Raw genomic sequence first — 27,797 nt, forward strand, 5'->3', positions numbered from 1 at the left:
GAGGGGATTAAATGCAGTATCTCCAAATTTGCGGATGATACTACGTTGGGTGGCATTGTGAGCTGCGAGGAGGATGCTATTAGGCTGCAGAGTGACTTGGATAGGTTAGGTGAGTGGGCAAATGCATGGCAGATGAAGTATAATGTGGATAAATGTGAGGTTATCCACTTTGGTGGTAAAAACAGAGAGACAGACTATTATCTGAATGGTGACAGATTAGGAAAAGGGAAGGTGCAACGAGACCTGGGTGTCATGGTACATCAGTCATTGAAGGTTAGCATGCAGGTACAGCAGGCGGTTAAGAAAGCAAATGGCATGTTGGCATTCATAGCGAGGGGATTTGAATACAGGGGCAGGGAGGTGTTGCTACAGTTGTACAGGGCCTTGGTGAGGCCACACCTGGAGTATTGTGTACAGTTTTGGTCTCCTAACTTGAGGAAGGACATTCTTGCTATTGAGGGAGTGCAGCGAAGGTTCACCAGACTGATTCCCGGGATGGCGGGACTGACCTATCAAGAAAGATTGGATCAACTGGGCTTGTATTCACTGGAGTTCAGAAGAATGAGAGGGGACCTCATAGAAACGTTTAAAATTCTGACGGGTTTAGACAGGTTAGATGCAGAAAGAATGTTCCCAATGTTGGGGAAGTCCAGAACCAGGGGTCACAGTCTGAGGATAAGGGGTAAGCCATTTAGGACCAAGATGAGGAGAAACTTCTTCACCCAGAGAGTGGTGAACCTGTGGAATTCTCTACCACAGAAGGTAGTTGAGGCCAATTCACTAAATATATTCAAAAGGGAGTTAGATGAAGTCCTTACTACTCGGGGGATCAAGGGTTATGGCGAGAAAGCAGGAAGGGGGTACTGAAGTTTCATGTTCAGCCATGAACTCATTGAATGGCGGTGCAGGCTAGAAGGGCTGAATGGCCTGCTCCTGCACCTATTTTCTATGTTTCTATGTTTCTATGTTTCTAAAAACCAATGCCTATAATGTGGCCAAGGTTAGTGGGAAACTAGAAGATTGGGAAAATTTTAAATGACAGCAAAGAATGACAAAGAAAGCAATAAAGAAAGGCAAGATAGATTACGAAAGTAAACTTGCGCAAAAGATATAAACAGATAGTAAAAGCTTTTACAGATATATAAAACGGAAGAGAGTGACTAAAGTAAATGTTGGTCCTTCAAAGATGAGAAGGGGGATTTAACAATGGGAAAAGTGGAAATGGCTGAGACCTTAAACAATTATTTTGCTTCGGTCTTCACAGTGGAAGACACAAAAACCATGCCAAAAATTGCTGGACATTGGAATATGGGAAGAGAGGACCTTGAGACATCACTATCACTAGGGAGGTAGTGCTGGACAGGCTAATGGGACTCAAGGTGGACAAGTCCCCTGGTCCTGATGAAATGCATCCCAGGGTATTAAAAGAGATGGCGAAAGTTATAGCAGATGCATTTGTTATAATCTACCAAAATTCTCTGGAATCTGGGGAGGTACCAGCAGATTGGAAAGCAGCTAATGTAACACCTCTGTTTTTTTTAAAAAAAGGGGGCAGACAAAAGCCAGATAACTATAGGCCGGTTAGTTTAACAGCTGTAGTGGGGAAAATGCTTGAAGCTATCATTAAGGAAGAAATAGAGGGACATCTAGATAGGAATAGTGCAATCAAGCAGACGCAACATTGATTCATGAAGGGGAAATCATGTTTAACTAATTTACTGGAATTCTTTGAGGATATAACGATCATGGTGGATAGAGGTGTAACGATGGATGTGGTGTATTTAGATTTCCAAAAGGCATTCGATAAGGTGCCACACAAAAGGTTACTGCAGAAGATAAAGGTATGCGGAGTCAGAGGAAATGTATTAGCATGGATCGAGAATTGGCTGGCTAACAGAAAGCAGAGAGTCTGGATAAATGGGTCCTTTTCGGGTTGGAAATCGGTGGTTCGTGGTGTGCCACAGGGATCAGTGCTGGGACCACAACTGTTTACAATATACATAGATGACCTGGAAGAGGGGACCGAGAGTAGTGCAACAAAATTTGCAGATGACACAAAGATTAGTGGGAAAGCGGGTTGTGTGGAGGACACAGAGAGGCTGCAAAGAGATTTAGATAGGTTAAGTGAATGGGCTAAGGTTTGGCAGATGGAATACAATGTCGGAAAATGTGAGGTCATCCACCTTGGGGGAAAAAAAATAGGTAAAAGGGAATATTATTTGAATGGGGAGAAATTACAACATGCTGCGGTGCAGAGGGACCTGGGGGTCTTTGTGCATGAAACCCAAAAAGTTAGTTTGCAGGTGCAGCAGGTAATCATGAAGGCAAATGGAATGTTGGCCTTCATTGCGAGAGGGATGGAGTACAAAAGCAGGGAGGTCCTTCTGCAACTGTATAGGGTATTGGTGAGGCCGTACCTGGAGTACTGCGTGCAGTTTTGGTCACCTTACTTAAGGAAGGATATACTAGCCTTGGAGGGGGTACAGAGACGATTCACTAGGCTGATTTCGGAGATGAGGGGGTTACCTTATGATGATTGATTGAGTAGACTGGGTCTTTACTCGATTGAGTTCAGAAGGATGAGTGTTGATCTTATAGAAACATTTAAAATAATGAAAGGGATAGACAAGATAGAGGCAGAGAGGTTGTTTCCACTGGTCGGGGAGACTAGAACTAGGGGGCACAGCCTCAAAATACAGAGGAGCCAATTTAAAACCGAGTTGAGAAGGAATTTCTTCTCCCAGAGGGTTGTGAATTTGTGGAATTCTCTGCCCAAGGAAGCAGTTGAGGCTAGCTCATTGAATGTATTCAAATCACAGATAGATAGATTTTTAACCAATAAGGGAATTAAGGATTACGGGGAGCGGGCGGGTAAGTGGAGCTGAGTCCACGGCCAGATCAGCCATGATCTTTTTGAATGGCGGAGCAGGCTCGAGGGGTTAGATGGTCTACTCCTGTTCCTAATTCTTATGTTCTTATGTATGAGAGACTGAATCAATTGGGCCTTTATTCACTGGAATTTAGAAGGATGAGAGGGGATCTCATAGAAACATATAAGATTCTGATGGGACTGGACAGGTTAGATGCGGGTAGAATGTTCCCGATGTTGGGGAAGTCCAGAACCAGGGGACATTGTCTTAGGATAAGGGGTCGGCCATTTAGGACTGAGATGAGAAGAAACTTCTTCACTCGGAGAGTTGTTAACCTGTGGAATTCCCTACCGCAGAGAGTTGTTGATGCCAGTTCATTGGATATATTCAAGAGGGAGTTAGATATGGCCCTTATGGTTAAGGGGATCAAGGGTATGGAGAGAAAGCAGGAAAGGGGTGCTGAGGGAATGATCAGCCATGATCTTGTTGAATGGTGGTGCAGGCTCGAAGGGCCGAATGGCCTACTCCTGCACCTATTTTCTATGTTTCTATGACAGGAAAGACTGGTCAGGGAGGGATAGCTAGAAAAGAAAAAGTGGGAGAAGGAAGTGGAACTCGAAGGGAAATGGCTCTGGTCCGAAGTGGCAGCAAATAGACACAGGAAAAAAAAACTCAGTTTACACAGTGACTTGGAAATACTACAATAGGGATTCTACAATAGTGCAATCAGTATAATCAAGATCAATTATATTGAAACAAAATTGATTAATATATAAATCAATTATAAGTAAACTTAAAATCAGAATTTAAGTAATTGAAAAGTTGAATCAGTCTCGAGCTGTCTCATTAAATCAGTCAATCAATTCTCGGGTAGATCAAAAGGCACAATGACAAGTAATCATTCCAAAGACCGTTGATCCAACTTCTGTCCTGTGATTGTATGAACTGATGCTCTCCACTCTCTATCCTGTGATTGTATGAACTGATGCTCTCCACTCTCTGTCCTGTGATTGTATGAACTGATGCTCTCCACTCCCTGTCCTGTGATTGTATGAACTGATGCTCCCCACTCTCTGTCCTGTGATTGTATGAACTGGTGCTCTCCACTCTCTGTCCTGTGATTGTATGAACTGATGCTCTCCACTCTCTGTCCTGTGATTGTATGAACTGATGCTCCCCACTCTCTGTCCTGTGATTGTATGAACTGGTGCTCTCCACTCTCTGTCCTGTGATTGTATGAACTGATGCTCCCCACTCTCTGTCCTGTGATTGTATGAACTGGTGCTCTCCACTCTCTGTCCTGTGATTGTATGAACTGATGCTCTCCACTCTCTGTCCTGTGATTGTATGAACCGATGCTCCCCACTCTCTGTCCTGTGATTGTATGAACTGGTGCTCTCCACTCTCTGTCCTGTGATTGTATGAACTGGTGCTCTCCACTCTCTGTCCTGTGATTGTATGAACTGATGCTCCCCACTCTCTGTCCTGTGATTGTATGAACTGGTGCTCTCCACTCTCTATCCTGTGATTGTATGAACTGATGCTCCCCACTCTCTGTCCTGTGACTGTATGAACTGGAGCTCTCCACTTTCTGTCCTGTGATTGTATGAACTGGTGCTCTCCACTCTCTGTCTTGTGAAAGTTTCAACTCATAATTTCTATATAGTTTCAGTTTAAAAAACAGAGGAAGCTCTCTCTACAGTGTCCTATCAAACAGGTCCTTTTCTGCTCACTTTATTGTTTACACCGACACACACTTGCTCTGGGTAGTTTGATCCTGATCATTGCAAATCCCTTCAGCCTTCCCACTCTGCTCTCTCCAGATGTAATTGGCTACAAGTCAGCATGAAACAAACAGGAACGATGGATTTTAGGATTTTAGTTTTGAAATGAAGATTTGAGATGCTGTGGGTGGATTCTCTGTAGCGGGAGAGGTGGTTGTGGGCCGGTGGAGCGGAGGGCAGTAATGGTCCGACAGATGGACGGGAGGCTTCATAAACAATTGGTGTATGCCGCAAACCATGAATAATAACCTGAACTACCGGCGTTTGCAGCTTCGTGGCTTTATCGCCCTCTCTCCGTCCGTGCTAGACTCCAGCCACCACCTCGCTCGGCTCAATCTCACTCTCACTCCCTCCCTTTAAGTCTAATCTCCAAATCACCCCATCAGCAGCGGCTGCCTTCTATTCCCCCTTCACTGCGGTCGGATATATAGATATAGATTAATGGTGATGTGGATCAATAATTCCCTTTTATCAGCAGTAATTCAGTCATGATTGTGGGCCAGGTGTTGAGATGCCGATTTCAGGGGAGGGAGAGGGAGGGGAACCAGTGAATGTAGAACTGAACACAGCCAGAGTCAGCACCTTCAGGGGAGAAGAGGGAGGGGAACCAGTGAGTGTAGAACTGAACCCAGTCAGAGTCAGCACCTTCAGGGGAGGAGAGGGAGGGGAACCAGTGAGTGTAGAACTGAACCCAGCCAGAATTGGTGGTGAAACCTGGGAGTGGAGGAGGAGCTGTCTTCAGACATGCGATTGTGTTTGAATTTCAGGACAGAGAGTATGGAGAGGGTATGGGATGGTGATTTACAGCTTTGGAGGAACAAGAGGAAAGAATGTTCCATAGAATCTAGAATTGTCTGTTCTGAATTTCTGTCCTGTATTTGCAGTCATGGTTTTTGTAAACTCCTTTTCCAGGGTATTAAAGGCATGATATGCAGAAGGGAAAATCAAACCAAACATCACGTCAAGGTCTGATGCAATCACTTGATTTATCAGGACCTGAATATCATCAGCCTTTGAATGTGAAAGGAGAAATGTTTGTCTGTTCTGTCTGTGGGAAAAGATTTCCAACATCAGTGTAACTGGAAGAGCACCAAGACACACACACCCGAGTGCGAGTGTTCCAGTGCACTGCCTGTGGAAAGAGCTTTAACCAGTTACACAGCCTGAAAAAATATCGCACCATTCAGAGCGGGGAGAAACCGTACACGTGTTGTGTGTAGATGAGGCTTCAACTGATCGTCCAACCTGGAGAGACACAAGGACACCCACACCATGGAGAAACCGTGGGAATGTGGGAACTGTGGGAAGAGATGCAATTCCCCATCTGTCCTTGAAATTAGTCAACACAGTCACAGTGGGGAGAGGCCATTCACCTGCTCTGAGTGTGGCAAGGGATTCATTTGTTCTTCCCATCTGCTGATACACCAGCGAGTTCATACTGGGGAGAGGCTGTTCACCTGCACTGTGTGTGGGAAAGGATTCACTACCTCATCCCACCTGCTGACACACCAACGAGCTCACACTGGGGAGAGGCCGTTCACCTGCTCCATGTGTGGGAAGGGATTCACTACCTCCTCCCGACTGCTGACACACCAGCGACTTCATACTGGGGAGAGACTGTTCACCTGCTCCGTGTGTAGGGAGGGATTCATTCAGTCATCCAACCTGCTGAGACACCAGCGAGTTCACAAGTGACTGCAGGGTTTGGTTCTGCTGGTACCTCAGACTGATTGTGTTTGTTCTGACCTGTTGGGGGTCTCTCTCTGCTGATTTTAATTTCCACTATAACTGGGCTGGAGTTTGATATTTGACCAATTAATCAAGGGAAAGATGAGATAAAAATAATGCTGATTGTGCTTGCATCCATACTTAACTCTTGAAAGGGCTTCAAATACTCAAAACTTCAAAAAATTGAGCTAAATGTTAAACAATTGAGAATAAAATGAATTGAATCTGCATGTTGGTTTTGGATTTCTCTGGGAGGGAAGGTACTTGATGTGCCTTGAAATACCGCCGGTGGCCAGTAGATGACGCTGTCCATCCAACTAACTTCGACTGAGAGGAGCGTGACTGCCCCCTAGAGCAGGAGGACTGAGGGCAGTCCAGGGTCACTGAACATGCTGCACCTCACAGGGTCATCACACACGGTCCCCTCCATGGGGCAGATCAGAGTCAGACACTGAACATACTGCACCCCACAGGGACATCACACACTGGCCCCCTCCATGGGGCAGATCAGTGTCAGAACTTGGAGTGGGAAGGGGAGGATCCAATTGTCGTGGACCATGTAGGAACCAACGACATAGGTAGGACTAGGAATGAGGTTCAGCTGAAAGAGATGGAGGAGTTGGGGGTCCAAAAGAAAAAGCTGAACCTCAAAGGTAATAATCTCTGGATTGTTACCTGAGCCCCACACCAATTGTTACAGGAATAAGCAGATTAGAATGTTAAATGCGTGGCTCAAAGAGTGGTGTGGGAGGCAGGGGTTTTGCAGTACTGGGCAAATAGGGAGCTGTTTCGTTGGGACGGGTTCCACTTGAACTGGACAGGAACCAGTATCCTGGCGAATCGAATAACTAGAGCAGTAAACATGGCTTTAAATTAATGAAGGTGGGGGAGATTTAGGAAAGTGTACAGCATGGTTTAGATACTGAGAAAAAGCATCAAGAGACATGTCAAGGTTCTAGAGCACAGCAGAGTTTTGGGTAAAAATAAGCAGAGTGGGTCAGGAAGGGACAGATGGAGTAACAAAGGTAATAGGGCATGACTGACTGAGGAGACATCAAGGAAAAATAGAAAAAAGTCAAAGCTAAAGGCACTATGAATACATGAAGTATTCACAATAAAATAAAATAATTAATAGCGCAGATAAAAATTAATTGGCTATTAGATCAAACCTTTGTGGAGATGAGGTTGCAAAGTGACCACGGTTGGGAATTAACATTCCAGGAGACATAACTTTAAGAAGAAATAGCAAAATAGAAAAGAAAGAGGGGAAGCCCTGATAATAAAAGCTGGGATAAAGACAGTAGAGGGAAAGGATCTTAGTTCAGAAAATCAAGAAGTAGAATCAGTTTGGGTGGAGCTAAGAAACAGCAAGGGGCAGAAAACATTGGTGGGAGTTGTTTACAGGCCCCCCAAACCGTAGTGGTAATGTAGGGCACAGTATAAATCAGGAAATTAGAGGTGTATGTAACAAAGGTAATACAATAATCATGGACTTTAATCTGCATATAGACTGGGGAAACCAAATTTGCAGTAATAGTGTGGAGGACGAGTTCATAGAAGATATCCAAGTTGGTTTTCGAGATCAGTATGTTGAGTAACCAACTAGAGAACCAGTTATTTTAGATCTAGTATTGTGCAATAAGAAGTGGTTCATTAATAACCTTATATTAAAGGGGCCCTTAAGAAAGAGTGACCATAATAAGAGAGAATGTTACATTAAATTTGAAAGTGATTTAGTTAAATCCGAAACTAGGGTCTGAAATCCAAAATAAAAGAAAACTAGGAGAGTTGGCTAATGTAGATTGGGAACATAAGAACAAAAGAATTAGGAACAGGAGTAGGCCATCTAGCCCCTCGAGCCTGCTCCGCCATTCAATAAGATCATGGCTGATCTGGCCGTGGACTCAGCTCCACTTACCCATCCTCTCCCCGTAATCCTTAATTCCCTTATTGGTTAAAAATTGATCTATCTGTGACTTGAATACATTCAATGAACTAGCCTCAATTGCTTCCTTGGGCAGAGAATTCCACAGATTCACAACCCTCTGGGAGAAGAAATTTCTTCTCAACTCGGTTTTAAATTGGCTCCCCCGTATTTTGAGGCTGTGCCCCCTAGTTCTAGGCTCCCCGACCAGTGGAAACAACCTCTCTGCCTCTATCTTGTCTATCCCTTTCATGATTTTAAATGTTTCTATAAGATCACCCCTCATCCTTCTGAACTCCAACGAGTAAAGACCCAGTCTACTCAATCTATCATCATAAGGTAACCCCCTCATCTCCGGAATCAGCCTAGTGAATCGTCTCTGTACCCCCTCCAAAGCCAGTATATCCTTCCCTAGGTAAGGTGACCAAAACTGCATGCAGTACTCCAGGTGCGGCCTTACCAATACCCTATACAGTTGCAGAAGGACCTCCCTGCTTTCGTATTCCATCCCTCTCGCAATGAAGGCCAACATTCCATTTGTCTTCCTGATTCCTTGCTGCACCTGCAAACTAACTTTTTGGGATTCATGCACAAGGACCCCCAGGTTCCTCTGCACCTCAGCATGTTGTAATTTCTCCCCATTCAAATAATATTCCCTTTTACTGTTTTTTTTTCCCAAGGTGGATGACCTCACACTTTCCGACATTGTATTCCATCTGCCAAACCTTAGCCCATTCGCTTAACCAATCCAAATCTCTTTGCAGCCTCTCTGTTTCCTCTACACAACCCGCTTTCCCACTAATCCTAGTGTCATCTGCAAATTTTGTTACACTACACTCTGTCCCCTCTTCCAGGTCATCTATGTATATTGTAAATAGTTGTGGTCCCAGCACCGATTCCTGTGGCACACCACTAACCACCGATTTCCAACCCGAAAAGGACCCATTTATCCAGACTCTCTGCTTTCTGTTAGCCAGCCAATTCTCTATCCATGCTAATACATTTCCTCTGACTCCGCGTACCTTTATCTTCTGCAGTAAACTTTTGTGTGGCACCATATCGAATGCCTTTTGGAAATCTAAATACACCACATCCATCGGTACACCTCTAATCCACCATGCTCGTTATATCCTCAAAGAATTCCAGTAAATTAGTTAAACATGATTTCCCCTTCATGAATCCATGCTGCAACTACTTGATTGCACTATTCCTATCTAGATGTCCCTCTATTTCTTCCTTAATGATAGTTTCAAGCATTTTCCCCACTACAGATGTTAAACTAACCACCCTATAGTTACCTGCCTTTTGTCTGCCCCCTTTTTTAAACAGAGGCATTACATTAGCTCTTTCCAATCCGCTGGTACATCCCCAGAGTCCAGAGAATTTTGGTAGATTTTAATGAATGCATCTGCTATAACCTCCGCCATCTCTTTAATACCCTGGGATGCATTTCATCAGGACCAGAGGACTAGTCTACCTTGAATCCCATTAGCCTGTCCAGCACTAACCCCCTAGTGATAGTGATTGTCTCAAGGTCCTCTCTTCCCATATTCCTATGACCAGCAATTTTTGGCATGGTTTTTGTGTCTTCCACTGTGAAGACCGAAGCAAAATAATTGTTTAAGGTCTCAGCTATTTCCACATTTCCCATTATTAAATCCACCTTCTCATCTTCTAAGGGACCAACATTTACTTTAGTCACTCTTTTCCATTTTATATATCTGTAAAAGCTTTTACTATCTGTTTTTATGTTTTGCGCAAGTTTACCTTCGTAATCAATCTTTCCTTTCTTTATTGCTTTTTTTAGGCATTCTTTGCTGTTGTTTAAAATTTTCCCAATCCTCTAATTTCCCACTAACCTTGGCCACCTTATACGCATTGGTCTTTGATTTGATACTCTCCTTTATTTCCTTGGTTATCCCTTCTCTTACCGCCCTTCTTTTTCACTGGAATATATTTTTGTTGCGCACTATGGAAGAGCTCCTTCAAAGCCCTCCACTATTCCTCAATTGTGCCACCATTTAGTCTGTGTTTCCAGTCTACTTTAGCCAACTCTGGCCTCATCCCACTGTAGTCCCCTTTGTTTAAGCATAGTACGCTCGTTTCTGACACAACTTCCTCACCCTCAATCTGTATTAGAAATTCAACCACACTGTGATCACTCATTCCGAGAGGATCTTTTACTAGGAGATCGTTTATTATTCCTGTCTCATTACACAGGACCAGATCTAAGATAGCTTGCTCCCTTGTAGGTTCTGTTACATACTGTTCTAAGAAACAATCCCGTATGCATTCTATGAATTACTCCACCAGGCTACCCCGTGTGATTTGAGTTGACCAATCAATAAGTAGGGTAAAATCCCCCATGACTACTGCCATTCCTTTTTCACATGCCTCCATTATTCCCTTGATTATTGCCGGCCCCACCGTGAAGTTATTATTGGGGGCTTATAAACTACGCCCACCAGTGACTTTTTCCCCTTACTGTCTCTAATCTCCACCCAGAATGATTCAACATTTTGTTCATTAGTGCCAATATTGTCTCTTACAACTGCCCTGATATCATCCTTTATTAACAGAGCTACCCCACCTCCTTTCCCCCCTTGTGTATCTTTTTGAATCGTCAGATACCCCTGTATGTTTAATTCCTAGTCTTGGCCACCATGCAACCATGTTTCTGTAATGGCAACCAAATCATACCCATTTGTCATGATTTGTGCCGTCAACTCATTTACTTTATTTCGAATACTGCGTGCATTTAGCAGGAGTGTTTTAATCCTTGTTTTTAAACCATGATTTTTAGTTTTGACCCCTCCTGCAGCCCCTTTATATTCAACGGTCCTTTTTGTTTTTTGCCTTGGGGTTCTCTTCCCTCCACTTTTACTCATCTCCTTTCTGACTTTTGCTTTTGTCTCCTTTTTGTTTCCCTCTGTCTCCCTGCATTGGTTCCCATCCCCCTGCCATATTAGTTTAACTCCTCCCCAACAGCACTAGCAAACACTCCCCCTAGGACATTGGTTCCGGTCCTGCCCAGGTGCAGACCATCCGGTTTGTACTGGTTCCACCTCCCCCAGAACCTGTTCCAATGCCCCAGGAATTTGAATCCCTCCCTGATGCACCACTGCTCAAGCCACGCTATCCTGCGATTCCTACTCTGACTAGCACGTGGCACTGGTAGCAATCCCGAGATTACTACTTTTGAGGTCCTACTTTTTAATTTAGCTCCTAGCTCCTTAAATTCGTCTCATAGGGAAACTACACTAAAAGGTATGTTGGTAGCAAAGCAATGGCTAGTATTTAAAGAATTAATACATCATTTACAATGCCTTAAAGTATACATTCCTTTAAAGCACAAAAACCCCAGAGGAATAGTGGTCCAACCATGGCTAACTAAAGAAGTTAAAGGTTGTATTAGATGAAAGGAAGATGCTTATAATGTTGACAAATGGAGCAGTAAGCTTGAGGATCAGTAAGGCTTTGAATTCAGCAAAGGAGGACCAAGAAATTGATAAAGAAAGGGAAAGTAGAATATGAGAGTAAACTACTGAGAGACAAAATAACAGAATGCAAAAGCTTCTATCAGTATGTAAAAAGGAAAATATTAGCAAAGATAAGTGTGGATCCCCGACAGACTGAGACAAGAACATAAGAATTAGGAACAGGAGTAGGCCATCTAGCCCCTCGAGGCTCCTCCGCCATTCAACAAGATCATGGCTGATCTGGCCGTGGACTCAGCTCCACTTACCCGCCCGCTCCCCATAACCCTTAATTCCCTTATTGGTTAAAAAATCTATCTATCTGTGACTTGAATACATTCAATGAGCTAGCCTCAACTGCTTCCTTGGGCAGAGAATTCCACAGATTCACAACTCTCTGGGAGAAGAAATTTCTTCTCAACTCGGTTTTAAATTGGCTCCCCCGTATTTTGAGGCTGTGCCCCCTAGTTCTAGTCTCCCCGACCAGTGGAAACAACCTCTCTGCCTCTATCTTGTCTATCCCTTTCATGATTTTAAATGTTTCTATAAGATCACCCCTCATCCTTCTGAACTCCAACGAGTAAAGACTCAGTCTACTCAATCTATCATCATAAGGTAACCCCCTCATCTCCGAAATCAGCCTAGTGAATCGTCTCTGTACCCCCTCCAAGGCTAGTATATCCTTCCTTAAGTAAGGTGACCAAAACTGCACGCAGTACTCCAGTACGGCCTCACCAATACCCTATACAGTTGCAGAAGGACCTCCCTGCTTTTGTACTCCATCCCTCTCGCAATGAAGGCCAACATTCCATTCGCCTTCCTGATTACCTGCTGCACCTGCAAACTAACTTTTTGGGATTCATGTACAAGGACCTCCAGGTCCCTCTGCACCGCAGCATGTTGTAATTTCTCCCCATTCAAATAATATTCCCTTTTACTGTTTTTTTCCCCCAAGGTGGATGACCTCACATTTTCTGACATTGTATTCCATCTGCCAAACCTTAGCCCATTTGCTTAACCTATCCAAATCTCTTTGCAGCCTCTGTGTGTCCTCTACACAACCCGCTTTCCCACTAATGTTTGTGTCATCTGCAAATTTTGTTACACTACACTCTGTCCCCTCTTCCAGGTCATCAATGTATATTGTAAACCGTTGTGGTCCCAGCACCAATCCCTGTGGCACACCACTAACCACCGATTTCCAACTCGAAAAGGACCCATTTAAATCGACTCTCTGCTTTCTGTTAGCCAGCCAATTCTCTATCCATGCTAATCCATTTCCTCTGACTCCACGTACCTTTATCTTCTGCAGTAAACTTTTGTGTGGCACCTTATCGAATGCCTTTTGGAAATCTAAATACACCACATCCATCGGTACACCTCTAATCCACCATGCTCGTTATATCCTCAAAGAATTCCAGTAAATTAGTTAAACATGATTTCCCCTTCATGAATCCATGCTGCAACTACTTGATTGCACTATTCCTATCTAGATGTCCCTCTATTTCTTCCTTAATGATAGCTTCAAGCATTTTCCCCACTACAGATGTTAAACTAACCGGCCCTATAGTTACCTGCCTTTTGTCTGCCCCCTTTTTTAAACAGAGGCATTACATTAGCTGCTTTTCAATCCAATGGTACTTCCCCAGAGTCCAGAGAATTTTGGTAGATTATAACGAATGCATCTGCTATAACTTGCGCTATCTCTTTTAATACCCTGGGATGCATTTCATCAGGACCAGGGGATTTGTCTACCTTGAGTCCCATTAGCCTGTCCAGCATTACCCCGCTAGTGATAGTGATTATCTCAAGGTCCTCCCTTCTCACATTCCCGTGACCAGCAATTTTTGGCATGGTTTTTGTGTCTTCCACTGTGAAGACCGAAGCAAAATAATTGTTTAAGGTCTCAGCCATTTCCACATTTCCTATTATTAAATCCACCTTCTCATCTTCTAAGGGACCAACATTTACTTTAGTCAATCTTTTCAATTTTATATATCGGTAAAAGCGTTTATTATCTGTTTTTATGTTTTGCGCAAGTTTACTTTTGTAATCTATCTTTCCTTTCTTTATTGCTTTCTTAGTCATTCTTTGCTGTCGTTTAAAATTTTCCCAATCTTATAGTTTCTACTAACTTTGGCCACCTTATACACATTGGTTTTTAATTTGATACTCTCCTTTATTTCCTTGGTTATCCACTGCTGGTTATCCCTTCTCTTACTGCCCTTCTTTTTCACTGGAATATATTTTTGTTGAGCACTATGAAAGAGCTCCTTAAAAGTCCTCCACTGTTCCTCAATTGTGCCACCGTTTAGTCTGTATTTCCAGTCGACTTTAGCGAACTCTGCCCTCATCCCTCATCCCACTGTAATCCCCTTTGTTTAAGCATAGTACGCTCGTTTGAGACACTACTTCCTCACCCTCAATCTGTATTACAAATTCAACCATACTGTGATCACTCATTCCGAGAGGATCTTTTACTAGGAGATCATTTATTATTCCTGTCTCATTACACAGGACCAGATCTAAGATAGCTTGCTCCCTTGTAGGTTCTGTAACATACTGTTCTAAGAAACAATCCCGTATGCATTCTATGAATTCCTCCTCAAGGCTACCCCGTGTGATTTGATTTGACCAATTGATATGTAGGTTAAAATCCCCCACATGCCTCCATTATTCCCTTGATTATTGCCCGCCACACCATGAAGTTATTATTTGGGGGCCTATAAACTATGCCCACCAGTGACTTTTTCCCCTTACTATCTCTAATCTCCACCCACAATGAATCAACATTTTATTCATTAAAGCCAATATCGTCTCTCACAACTGCCCTGATATCATCCTTTATTAACAGAGCTACCCCACCTCCTTTCCCTTCTTGTCTATCTTTCCGAATTGTCAGATACCCCTGTGTGTTTAATTCCCAGTCTTGGCCACCCTGCAACCACGTTTTTGTAATGGCCACCAAATCATACCCATTTGTAATGATTTGTGCCGTCAATTCATTTACTTTATTTCGAATGCTGAATGCTTTTTGGTAGATGTTTTAATACTAGTTGTTATACCATGATTTTTCGTTTTGACCCCTCCTGCAGCGCTTTTATATTCACACATATTGTCCTTTCCTATCACCTTGTGGTTTACACTTACCCCAGTGCTACTCTGCTCTGTTGCCTCCTGCCTTTTGCATTCTTTCTTGGGGTCCTGTTCATCTGAGCTCTCACCCACTCTAACTAGCTCAGAGCCCCCTCTTGGGTTCCGAATACTCCTTGCATTGAGGCACTGAGCTTTCATGCTTGCCTTTTTATTACACTTTGACCCTTTAAAATTTTGTTGTACATTGGCCCTTTTTGTTTTTTGCCTTGGGTTTCTCTGCCCTCCACTTTTACTCATCTCCTTTCTGTCTTTTGCTTCTGTCTCCATTTTGTTTCCCTCTGTCTCCCTGCATTGGTTCCCATCCCCCTGCCATATTAGTTTAATTCCTCCCAAACAGCATTAGCAAACACTCCCCCTAGGACATTGATTCCGGTCCTGCCCAGATGCAGACCGTCCGGTTTGTACTGGTCCCACCTCCCCCAAAACCAGTTCCAATGCCCCAGGAATTTGAATCCCTCTCTGCTGCACCACTGCTCAAGCCACGTTTTCATCTGAGCTATCCAGTGATTCCTATTCTGACTAGCACGTGGCACTGGTAGCAATCCAGAGATTACTACTTTTGAGATCCTACTTTTTAATTTAGCTCCTAGCTCCTTAAATTCGTCTCGTAGGACCTCATCCTTTTTTTTACCTATATCGTTGGTACCAATGTGCATACGACAACTGGCTGTTCTCCCTCCCTTTTCAGAATGTCCTGCACCCGCTCCGAGACATCCTTGACCCTTGCACCAGGGAGGCAACAAACCATCCTGGAGTCTCGGTTGCGGCCGCAGAAACGCCTACCTATTCCCCTTACAATTGAATCCCCTATCACTATCGCTCTCCCACTCTTTTTCCTGCCCTCCTGTGCAGCAGAGCCAGCCATGGTGCCATGAACTTGGCTGCTGCTGCCCTCCCCTGATGAGTCATCCCCCTCAACAGTACTCAAAGCGGTGTATCTATTTTGCAGGGGAATGACCCCTGCACTACCTTCCTTGCACTGCTCTTTCTGCTGGTCTTCCATTCCCTATCTGGCTGTGGACCCTTCATCTGTGGTAAGACCAACTCGCTACACATGCTACTCACGTCATTCTCAGCATCGTGGATGCTCCAGAGTGAATCCATCCTAGGCTCCAATTCCGCAACGCGGACCGTCAAGAGCTGGAGGCGGATACACTTCCCGCACACGTAGTCGTCAGGGACACCGGAAGTATTCCTAAGTTCTTACATGGTATAGGAGGAGCATATCACGTGACCAAGCTTTCCTGCCATGACTTAACCCTTAGATACACTTAAATTGGCAACCACAATGCTAAAGTTTACTCACTGTTTTCGAAGAGAAAAAAGAAAAACTACTCACCAATCACCAGCCAATCACTTACCCCCTTGGCTGTGATGTCGCCTTTCTGTTTCTTTCTACTTTTTTTTTGCCTTCTCCCTGCAGAGAAATTATAATGGAGAACAAGGAAACGCCAGAGAAATTAAAAATATATTTTCAGTCTGTCTTCACGGAAGAAGGTGTAAACAAAATTGCCGCAACTACTGGATAACCCAGGGTCTAGCGAGAATGAGAAACTTAAGGAAATTGGTATTAATCAAAAAATGGTACTGGAGAAATAATGGGACTGAAAGCCAATAAATCCCCTGGACCTGATGGCCTACATCCTAGAATATTGAAACATAGAAACATAGAAAATAGGTGCAGGAGCAGACTATTCTGCCCTTCGAGCCTGCACCACCATTCAATATGATCATGGCTGATTATGCAACTTCAGTACCCCATTCCTGGTTTCTCTCCAGATCCCTTGATCTCTTTAGCCGTAAGGGCCACATCTAACTCCCTTTTGAATATATCTAACGAACTGGCATCAACAACTTTCTGTAGTAGAGAATTCCACAGGTTCACAATTCTCTGAGTGAAGAAGTTTCTCCTCATCTCGGTCCTAAATGGCTTACCCTTTATCCTTATACTGTGACCCCTGGTTCTGGACTTCCCGAACATTGGGAACATACCTAACCTGTCCAATCCCGTCAGAATTTTATATGTTTCGATGGAACCCTCTCATTCTTCTATATTCCGGTGAATATAAGCCGAGTCGATCCAAGCTTTCTTCATATATCAGTCCTGCCATCCCAGGAATCAGTCTGGTGAACCTTTGCTGCACTCCCTCAATAGCAAGAATGTCCTTCCTCAGATTAGGCGACCAAAACTGTACACAATAGTCAAGGTGTGGCCTCACCGAGGCCCTGTACAACTGCAGTAAGATCTCCCTGCTCCTATACTCAAATCCCCTCGCTATGAAGGCCAACATGCCATTTGCTTTCTTCACTGCCTGCTGTACCTGCATGCCAACTTTCAATGACTGATGTATCATGATACCCAGGTCTCGTTGCACCTCCCTTTTCCTAATCTGTCATCATTCAGATAATATTCTGCCTTCCTGTTTTTGCCACCAAAGTGGATAACTTCACATTTATCTACATTATACTACTTCTGCCATGCATGTGCCCATTCACCTGACTTGTCCAAGTCACCCTGCAACCTCTTAGCATCCTCCTCACAGCTCACACCGCCACCCAACTTAGTGTCATCTGCAAACTTGGAGATATTACATTCAATTCCTTCATCTAAATCATTAACGTATATTGTAAATAGCTGAGAAAGGTAGCTATAGAAACAGTGGATGCATTGGTTGTCATCTTCCAAAATTCCATAGATTCAAGAACTATTCCCATGGTTTCAAAGATCACAAATGTAACTGGGCTATTTAAGAAAGGAGGGAGAGAGAAAACAGGGAATTATGGACCAGTTAGCCTGACATCTGTAGTCGGGAAAATGCTCGATGCTATTATTAAGGACGTGGGAACAGGAACTTAGAGAATATTAATAAAATTTGTCAGAGTCAACACGGCTTTATGAAAGGAAATCATGTTTGACAACTTTTTGAGATTGTAACTAGCAGAATAGATAAGGAGGAACCAGTGGATGTGGTGTATTTGGATTTTCAGAAGACATTCGATAAGGTGCCACATGAGGTTATTAAACAAAATGAGGGCTCATGGGATTGTGGGTAATATACTAGCATGGATTGAAGATTGGTTAACGGACAGAAAACAGAAAGTAGGAATAAATGGTTCATTTTCAGGTTGGCAGGCTGTAACTGGTGGTGTGTCACAAGGATCGATACTTGGGCCTCAGCAATTCACAATGTATATCTGATTTGGATGAGAAGACCAAATGTGATATATCCAAGTTTGCTGATGATACAAAGCTAGGTGGGAAAGCAAGTTGTGAGGAGGGTACAAAGAGGCTTCAAGGGGATAAAGAGAGGTTAAGCGAGTGGGCAATCATCATACAATCATAGAAATTTACAGCATGGAAGGAGACCATTTCAGCCAATCGCATCCAGCCTAATCCCACTTTCCAGCTCTTGGTTCATAGCCCTGTAGGTTGCGGCACTTTAAGTGCACATCCAAGTGTCTTTTAAATGTGGTTGAAGGTTCATGGCACTACAACCCTTTCAGGCAGTGAGTTCCAGACCCCCACCACCCTCTTGGTGAAGAAATGTCCCTTATCTCCTCTAAACCTCCCCCCAATTACTTTAAATCTATGCCCTCTGGTTGTTGACCCCTCTTCCACGGGAAACCAAATCATCCCTATCCACTCTATCCAGACCCCTCATAATGTTATACACCTCAATCATGTCTCCCCTTAGCCTCCTCTGTTGCAAAGAAAACAGACTCAGCTTCTATTTTCTTTCATCATAGACAAAATTCTCCAGTCCAGGCAACAATCTTATAAATCTCCTCTGCACCCTTTCCAGTGCAATCACACCTTTCCTGTAATGTGGTGACCAGAACTGCATGGAGTACTCCAGCTGTGGTCTAATAAGTGTTTTATACAGTTCAAGCCTATCCTCCTTGCTCTTGTATTCCATGCCTCGACTTATAAATGCAAGTATTCCATATGCCTTCTTAGCCATCTTATCAACCTGGCCTGCTACCTTCGAGATTCTGTGGACCTGCACTCCACAGTCCCGATGTTCCTCTACACTTTCCAGTGTCCTACCATTTAATGTGTATTCCCTTGTCTTGTTAGACCTCCCCAAATGCATTACCTCACACTTATCCGGATTGAATTCCATTTGCCACTGTTCTGCCCACCTGACCAATACGTTGATATCTTCCTGTAATCCGCAGCTTTCTTAGGATAAGGGGTAGGCCATTTAGGACTGAGATGAGGAGAAACTTCTTCACTCAGAGAGTTGTTAATCTGTGGAATTCCCTGCCGCAGAGAGTTGTTGATACCAGTTCACTGGATATATTCAAGAGGGAGTTAGATATGGCTCTTACGGTTAAGGGGATCAACAGGTATGGAGAGAAAGCAGGAAAGGGGTACTGAAGGAATGATCAGCCATGATCTTATTGATTGACGATGCAGGCTCGAAGGGCCTACTCCTGCACCTATTTTTCTATGTTTCTATGTTTCTTCTTCATTATCAACGACTCAGCCTATTTTAGTGACATCTGCAAACTTCTTAATCATATACCCAACATTTAAGTCCAAGTCATTGATATATATTGATAAGAACATGGCAAATGGAATATAATGTGGAGAAATGTGAAGTTATGCATTTTGGTAGGAAACATAGAAAAGCAGAGTATTTTTTAAATGGTGAGAGATTGAGAAATGTTGGTGTTCAGAGGGATCTGGATGTCCTTGTACATGAATCACTGAAAGTTAACATGCAGGTACAGCAAGTAATTAATAAAGCATGTTGGCCTTTATTACTAGTGGATTTGAGTATAAGTGTAAAGTAATCTTACTGCAATTATATAGGGCCCTGTAGTATTGTGTACTGTTTAGGTCTCCTTATCTAAGAAAGGATATACTTGCCATAGAGGAGGTGCAACAAAAGTTCACTAGACTGATTCCTGGGATGCGGGGATTGTCCTATGAGGAGAGATTGAGTAGATTATGCCTCTATTCTCTAGAGTTCAGAAGTATGAGAGGTGATCTTATTGAAACATACAAAGTTCATACAGGGCTTGACAGGGTAAAAAACATACAAAATTCGTAGAAGGCTTGACAGGGTAGGTGCAGGAAGGATGTTTTCTCTGGCTGGGAAGTCTAGAACCAGGGGTGAGTCTCAGAATAAGAGGTCAGCCATTTAGGACTGAGATGAGGAAAATCCTCTTCACTCAGAGGGTGGTGAATCTTTGGAATTCTCTCCCCCAGAGGGCTGTGTAGGCTCTCAGGGTTTGAATATATTCAAGGCATTGATCAATACATTTTTGGATATTATGTAAATGAAGGATATGGGGATAGTGCAGGAAAGTGGAGTTGAGGTAGAAGATCAGCCAAGATCTCATTAATGGCGGAGCAGGATCGAGGGCCGAATAATTTTACTCCTGCTCCTGTTCCTTACGGTCCAGTGCCCCCAGAGCACAATATTCACGCTGCAGGAGCCCAGTGCGCAGGCGCAACACCGGACTGTACCTGGAGCATGCACATTGTGACTTTGATCAGACCGAACGCGGCCTGGAAGCGGGCAAAGGCCGGATCCACAGTTTGGAGCCGATCCGAATCAGCGGGGAACAGGGGAGGAACGCACCTCGCAGGTAGGCTTCATACACACCTAGTGTAGGTCGCAAGCATGTATTAAGAAACTATAAGTTCCGAATTTGCAGCTCCAGGGCATTTTCGCGGCAACAAACCGAGGGTGACGGCCGCCATCTTTGTGAAGGACAGCTGCAGGTTTGTGCTCCGCCATGGTGACTCATCGAGCAGTAGAGCGCATGCGTGAACATCTTTGCAAACGAACAACGTGTGGGCGGGGCTTCAGTGTCCCAGTGAACCCAGCCAGAGTCAGCACCTTCAGGGATGGAGAGGGAGGGGAACCAGTGAGTGTAGAACTGAACCCAGCCAGAGTCAGCACCTTCAGGGGAGGAGAGGAAGCGGCACCAGTGAGTGTGGAACTGAACCCAGCCAGAGTCAGCATCTTCAGGGGAGGAGAGGGAGGGGAACCAGTGAGTGTGGAACTGAACCCAGCCAGAGCCAGCACCTTCAGGAGAGGGAGGGGAACCAGTGAGTGCAGAACTGAACCCAGCCACAGTCAGCACCTTCAGGGGAGGAGAGGGAGGGGAACCAGTGAGTGGAGAACTGAACCCAGCCAGTGTCAGCACCTTCAGGGGAGTTGAGGGATGGAACCAGTGTGTAAAACTGAACCCAGACAGAGTTGGTGGTGAAAAATGGGAGCAGAGAACAAGCTGTCTTCAGACGTGCGATGTGTTTGAATTTCAAGACAGGGAGAACGGAGACTGTATGGGATGGGGATTTACAGCTTTGGAGGAACAAGAAAGGAAAGAATGTTCCATAGAATCTAGAATTGTCTGTTCTGAATTTCTGTCATTTACTTGCAGTAATTATTTTTGTAAACTTCTTTTCCAGGGTAATAGAATGGGAGGATTTGCCAACGGGAAGCTCTAAAACTAAATATCACATCAAAATCTGATGGAATCACTCAATTCCTGAGGACTTGAATACTATCGGCCTTTGAATGTGGAAAGAGCAATGTTTGTCTGTTCTGTCTGTGGCAACAGATTTCAAACATCAATGTGACTGGAAAAGCACCAAGACACACGCACCCAGTTCACTGCCTGTGGAAAGAGCTTTAACCAGTTATACAGCCTGTAAAAAGATCAAACCATTGACAGTGGGGAGAAAACATACACGTGTTCTATGTGTGGACGAGCATTCAATTGATCATTCAACCTGGAGAGACACAAGGACACCCGCACCATCGAGAAACCGTGGGAATGTGGGGACTGTGGGAAGGCATTCAATTACCCATCCCAGCTGGAAATTCATCGGCGCAGTCACACCGGGGAGAGGCCGTTCACCTGTTCTGTGTGTGGAAAGGGATTCACTGTGTCATCCCGACTTCTAACTCACCAGCGAGTTCACACTGGGCAGGGGCCATTTATCTGCTCCGAGTGTGGGAAGGGATTCACTTTGAAATCTAACCTGCTTTCACATCAGCGAGTTCACACGGGAGAGAGGCCGTTCACCTGCTCCATGTGTGGGAAGGAATTCACTCAGTCATCCCACCTGCTGACACACCAAAGAATACACGCTGGGGAGGGGCTGTTTACCTGCTCTGAGTGTGGGAAGAGTTTCGCTCAGTCATCCCGCCTGCTGGCACACCAGCGAGTTCACACTGGGGAGAGGCCGTTTACCTGCTCCATCTGTGGGGCGGGATTCCATCGGTCATCCCACCTGCTGGCACATGAGCGAGTTCACTCTGGGGAGAGGCCATTCACCTGCTCTGTGTGTGGGAAGGGATTCACTCAGTCATCCAACCTGCTGAAACACCAGCGAGTTCACACTGGGGAAAGGCCATTCACCTGCTCCGTGTGTGGGGAGGGCTTCATTCAGTCATCGAACCTGCTGACACATGAGCGAATTCACACTGGGGAGAGGCCGTTCACCTGCTCAGTGTGTAGGGAGGGATTCACTCAGTCATCCCACCTGCTGACACACCAGCGAGTTCACACTGGGGAGAGGCCATTCACCTGCTCAGTGTGTGGTGAGGGATTCGCTCGGTCATACACCCTGATAACACACCAGCGAGTTCACACTGGGGAGAGGCCGTTCACCTGCTCTGTGTGTGGGGAGGGATTCACTCAATCGTCCAACCTGCTGAGACATCAGCGAGTTCACAAGTGCCTGCAGGGTTTGGATTCTGCTGTTATGCCAAACTGAATCATGTCCATTTTGGTATATGTGGTTTCTTTTTATTGATATTGATCACCCCTATAACTGGAGATTAATATTCTAGATATTGGACCAACTAATCAACGGGAAAAGGGTCAGATAAAAATAATGCTGATTGTGTTTGTATCCATATTTCACTGTTTAAACAGCTTTCTTCAAATACTGAAAGGTGCAACAAATGGAGCTAAACTTTCTTGAACCATTGATAATAAAATGAATTGAATCTGCAGGTTTGTTTTGGATTTCTTTGGGATGGAGCCAGGCATTGTGTGCCTTGAAATATCGCCGGTGTCTAGTAGATGACGCTGTCCCTCCTATTTACTCTGACTGAGAGGAGCGTGACTGCCCCCTAGAGCAGAAGGAATTAGGGCAGCTCAGGGTTAGACACTGAAAATACTGCACCCCACAGGGACATCACTTACTGTCCCCTCCCTGGGGCAGCTCAGGGTGAGAGATTGAACATAATGCATCCCACAGGGATGTCTCATACTGCCCTCTCCCTGGGGCATCTCAGGATCAGACACTGAACATACTGCATCCTACAGGGACATCACACACTGCCCTCTCCCCGGGGTAGCTCAGAATCAGAACTTAGAATGGGAAGGGGCGGATCCAGTTGTCATGGTCCATGTAGGAATCAACAACATCGGTAGGACTAACAGTGAGGTTCTGCTGAAACAGTTTGAAGAGTTGGAGTCCAAATGAAAAAGCTGAACATCAAAGTTAATAATCTCCAGATTGTTACCTGAGCCACACACCTATTGGTCGAGGGATAAGCAGATTAAAATGTTAAATACGTGGCTAAAAGAGTGGTGTAGAAGGCAGGAGTTTTGCTTTATGGGGCACTGGCACCAGTACTGAGGAAAGAGGGAGCTGTTCCATTGGGATGGGCTCCACTTGATCTGGGCAGGAACCAGTGTCCTGGCAAATCAAATAACTAGGGCAGTAAACAGGGCTTTAAACTAATGAAGGTGGGGGAGATTCAGGGAAGTGTACAGAATGGTTTAGATACAGAGTAAAAGCAACAAATTACATGTCAAGGCGCTAGAGCAGAGCAGGGTTTGGTGTAAGAATAAGCAGAGTGGGTCAGGAAGGGACAGAGAGACTAACAAAGGTAATAGGGCATTACTGACAAAGAAGAAATCAAGGAAACAATTTTAGAAAACGAAAACTAAAGGCACTATATCTGAATGCACAAAGAATTCTCAATATAATAGATGAATTAATAGCGCAGACAGAAATTAATAGGTTTGATCTAATAGCCATTATGGACACGAGGTTGCAAAATGACCACAGTTGGGAACTAAATATTCCAGGATATGTAACTTTTAGAAGAGATAGCAAAATGGAAAAGGAGGAGGGGTAGACCTGATAATAAAGGATGGGATAAAGACAGTAGAGGAAAAGAATCTTAGCTCAGAAAATCAAGAAGTAGAATCATTGTGGGTGGGGCTAAGAAACAGCGAGGGCAGAAAACATTGGTGGGCGTTCTTTATAAGCCACAAACTGCAGTGGTAATGTAGGGCACAGTATAACTCAGGAAATTAGAGCTGCATGTAACAAGATAATACAATAATCTGCATACAGACTGGGCAAACCAAATTTGCAGTAATAGTGTGGAGGATGAATTCATGGAAGGTATACAAGATGGTTTTCTAGATCAGTATGTTGAGGAACCAACTAGATAACAGATTATTTTAGATCTAATATTATGCAATAAGAAAGGTTAATTAATAACCTTGTAGGAAAGTGGCCCTTTGGGAAGAGTGACCATAATTATATAGAATTTTACATTAAGTTTGAAAATGATTTAGTTAACATAGAAACATAGAAAATAAATGCAGGAGTAGGCCATTTGGCCCTTCGAGCCTGCACCGCCATTCAATGAGTTCATGGCTGAACATGCAACTTCAGTACCCCATTCCTGCTTTCTCGCCATACCCCTTGATCCCCCTAGTGAATTGGCTTCAACAACTTTCTGTAGTAGAGAATTCCACAGGTTCACCACTCTCTGGGTGAAGAAGATTCTCCTCATCTAGGTCCTAAATGGCTTACCCCTTATCCTTAGACTGTGACCCCTGGTTCTGGACTTCCCCAACATTGGGAACATTCGTCCTGCATCTAACCTGTCTAAACCCGTCAGAATTTTAAATGTTTCTAAGAGATCCCCTCTCATTCTTCTGAACTGCAGTGAATACAAGCCCAGTTGATCCAGTCTATCTTGATATGTCAGTCCCGCCATCCTGGGAATTAGTCTGGTGCACTTTCGCTGCACTCAATAGCAAGAATGTCCTTCCTCAAGTTAGGAGACCAAAACTGTACACAATACTCCAGGTGTGGCCTCACCAAGGCCCCGTACAACTGTAGTAACCCTGCCCCATACTCAAATCCCCTCGCTATGAAGGCCAGCATGCCATTTGCCTTCTTAACCGCCTGCTATACCTGCATGCCAACCTTCAATGACTGATGTACCATGACACCCAGGTCTCGTTGCACCTCCCCTTTCCCTAATCTGTCACCATTCAGATAATAGTCTGTCTCTCTGTTTTTACAACCAAAGTGGATAACCTCACATTTATCCACATTATACTTCATCTGCCAAGCATTTGCCCACTCACTTAACCTACCCAAGTCACTCTGCAGCATCATAGCATCCTCCTCGCAGCTCACACTGCCACCCAATTTAGTGTCATCCGCAAATTTGGAGATACTACATTTAATCCCCTCGTCTAAATTATTAATGTACAATGTAAACAGCTGGGGCACCAGCACAGAACCTTGCGGTACCCCACTAGTCACTGCCTGCCATTCTGAAAAATATCCATTTATTCCTACTCTTTGCTTCCTGTCTGACAACCAGTTCTCAATCACGTCAGTACACTACCCCCAATCCCATGTGCTTTAATTTTGCACATTAATCTCTTGTTGAAAGCCTTCTGAAAGTCCAAATACACCACATCAACTGGTTCTCCCTTGTCCACTCTACTGGAAACATCCTCAAAAAATTCCAGAAGATTTGTCAAGCATGATTTCCCTTTCACAAATCCATGCTGACTTGGACCTATCATGTCACTTCTTTCCAAATGCGCTGCTATGACATCCTTAATAATTGATTCCATCATTTTACCCACTACCGATGTCAGGCTGACCGGTCTATAATTCCCTGTTTTCTCTCTCCCTCCTTTTTTTAAAAAAGTGGGGTTACCTTGGCTAACCTCCACTCCATAGGAACTAATCCAGAGTCTATGGAATGTTGGAAAATGACTGTCAAGGCATCCGCTATTTCAAAGGCCACCCCCTTGAGTACTCTGGGATGCAGACCATCAGGCCCTGGGGATTTATCGACCTTCAATCCCATCAATTTCCCCAACACAATTTCCTGACTAATAAGGACTTCCCTCAGTTCCTCCTTCTTACTAGACCCTCTGACCCCTTTTAAATCCGGAAGGTTGTTTGTGTCCTCCTTAGTGAATACCGAACCAAAGTACTTGTTCAATTGGTCTGCCATTTCTTTGTTCCCAGTTATGACTTCCCCTGATTCTGCCTGTAGGGGACCTTCGTTTGTCTTTACTAACCTTTTTCTCTTTACATATCTATGGAAGCTTTTGCAGTCCATTTTAATGTTCCCTGCAAGCTTCCTCTCGTACTCTATTTTCCCTGCCCTAATCAAACCATTTGTCCTCCTCTGCTGAGTTCTAAATTTCTCCCAGTCCCCTGCTATTTCTGACCAATTTTTATGCCACTTCCTTGGCTTTAATATTATCCCTGATTTCCCTTGATAGCCACGGTTGAGCCACCTTCCCTTTTTTATTTTTACGCCAGACAGGGATGTACAATTGTTGTAGTTCATCCATGCGGTCTCTAAATGTCTTCCATTGCCTATCCACTGTCAACCCCTTCAGTATCATTCGCCAATCTTTCCTAGCCAATTCACGCCTCATACCTTCAAAGTTACCCTTCTTTAATTCTGGACTATGGTCTCTGAATTAACTGTTTCATTCTCAATCCTAATGTAGAATTCAACCATATTATGGTCACTCTTCCCCAAGGGGCCTCGCACAATGAGATTGCTAATTAATCCTCTCTCATTACACAAGACCCAGTCTAAAATGGCCTTCCCCCTAGTTGGTTCCTCGACATATTGGTCTAGAAAATCATCTCTTATGCACTCCAGGAAATCCTCCTCCACTGTATTGTTTCCAGTTTGGTTAGCCCAATCGATATGCATATTAAAGTCACCCATGATAACTCCTGCACCTTTATTGCATGCACCCCTAATTTCCTGTTTGATGCCCTCCCCAACATCACTAGTACTGTTTGGAGGTCTGTACACAACTCCCACAAGCGTTTTCTGCCCTTTGGCTCCACCCATACCGATTCCACATCATCCAAGCTAATATCTTTCCTTACAATTGCATTAATTTTCTCTTTAACCAGCAACGCCACCCCGCCTCCTTTTCATTTCTGTCTATCTTTCCTAAATGTTGAATACCCCTGGATGTTGAGTTCCCAGCCTTGGTCACCATGGAGCCATGTCTCCATGATGCCAACCACATCATATCCGTTAACTGCTATCTGCACAGTTAATTTGTCCACCTTATTCCGAATACTCCTCGCATTGAGGCACAGAGCCTTTCTAAGACACTTTGACCCTTTAGAATTTTGCTATAAAGTGGCCCTTTTTGTTTTTTGCCTTGGGTTTCTCTGCCCTCCCCTTTTACTCATCACCTTTCTGTCTTTTGTTTCTGTCTCCATTTTGCTTCCCTCTGTCTCCCTGCATTGGTTCCCATCCCCCTGCCATATTAGTTTAACTCCTCCCCAACAGCATTAGCAAACACTCCCCCTAGGACATTGGTTCCGGTGCTGCCTCGGTGCAGACCATCCGGTTTGTAGTGGTCCCACCTCCCCCAGAACCGGTTCTAATGCCCCAGGAATTTGAATCCCTCCCTGCTGCACCACTGCTCAAGCCACGTATTCATCTGAACTATCCTGTGATTCCTACTCTGACTAGCACGTGGCACTGGTAGCAATCCTGAGATTACTACTTTTGAGGTCCTACTTTTTAATTTAGCTCCTAGCTCCTTAAATTCGTCTCTTAGGACC

General features: G+C 44.3%; 1 protein-coding gene across 1 annotated transcript; it reads left to right on the top strand.

The window, feature by feature from the left end:
* Positions 1-5,853: 5,853 nt before the first annotated feature.
* On the top strand, positions 5,854-22,682 carry LOC139256198 (zinc finger protein 229-like). The gene is made up of 2 exons (XM_070874150.1): positions 5,854-6,286; positions 21,726-22,682. The coding sequence occupies exons 1-2, from the start codon at positions 5,927-5,929 to the stop codon at positions 22,680-22,682; spliced, it is 1,317 nt and encodes a 438-aa protein (XP_070730251.1). The 5' UTR covers positions 5,854-5,926.
* Positions 22,683-27,797: the final 5,115 nt, after the last annotated feature.

The sequence above is a fragment of the Pristiophorus japonicus genome, unplaced genomic scaffold, assembly GCF_044704955.1.
Source record: "Pristiophorus japonicus isolate sPriJap1 unplaced genomic scaffold, sPriJap1.hap1 HAP1_SCAFFOLD_691, whole genome shotgun sequence".
Classification (NCBI taxonomy): domain Eukaryota; kingdom Metazoa; phylum Chordata; class Chondrichthyes; family Pristiophoridae; genus Pristiophorus; species Pristiophorus japonicus.

Excerpts from the sequence above, each read along its gene's own strand:
- LOC139256198 (XM_070874150.1), top strand. The coding sequence starts at position 5,927 with ATGGAGAAACCGTGGGAATGTGGGAACTGTGGGAAGAGATGCAATTCC. Across the intron at positions 6,287-21,725 it reads AGAGACTGTTCACCTGCTCC|AAACCGTGGGAATGTGGGGA; the intron begins GTGTGTAGGGAG and ends CGCACCATCGAG.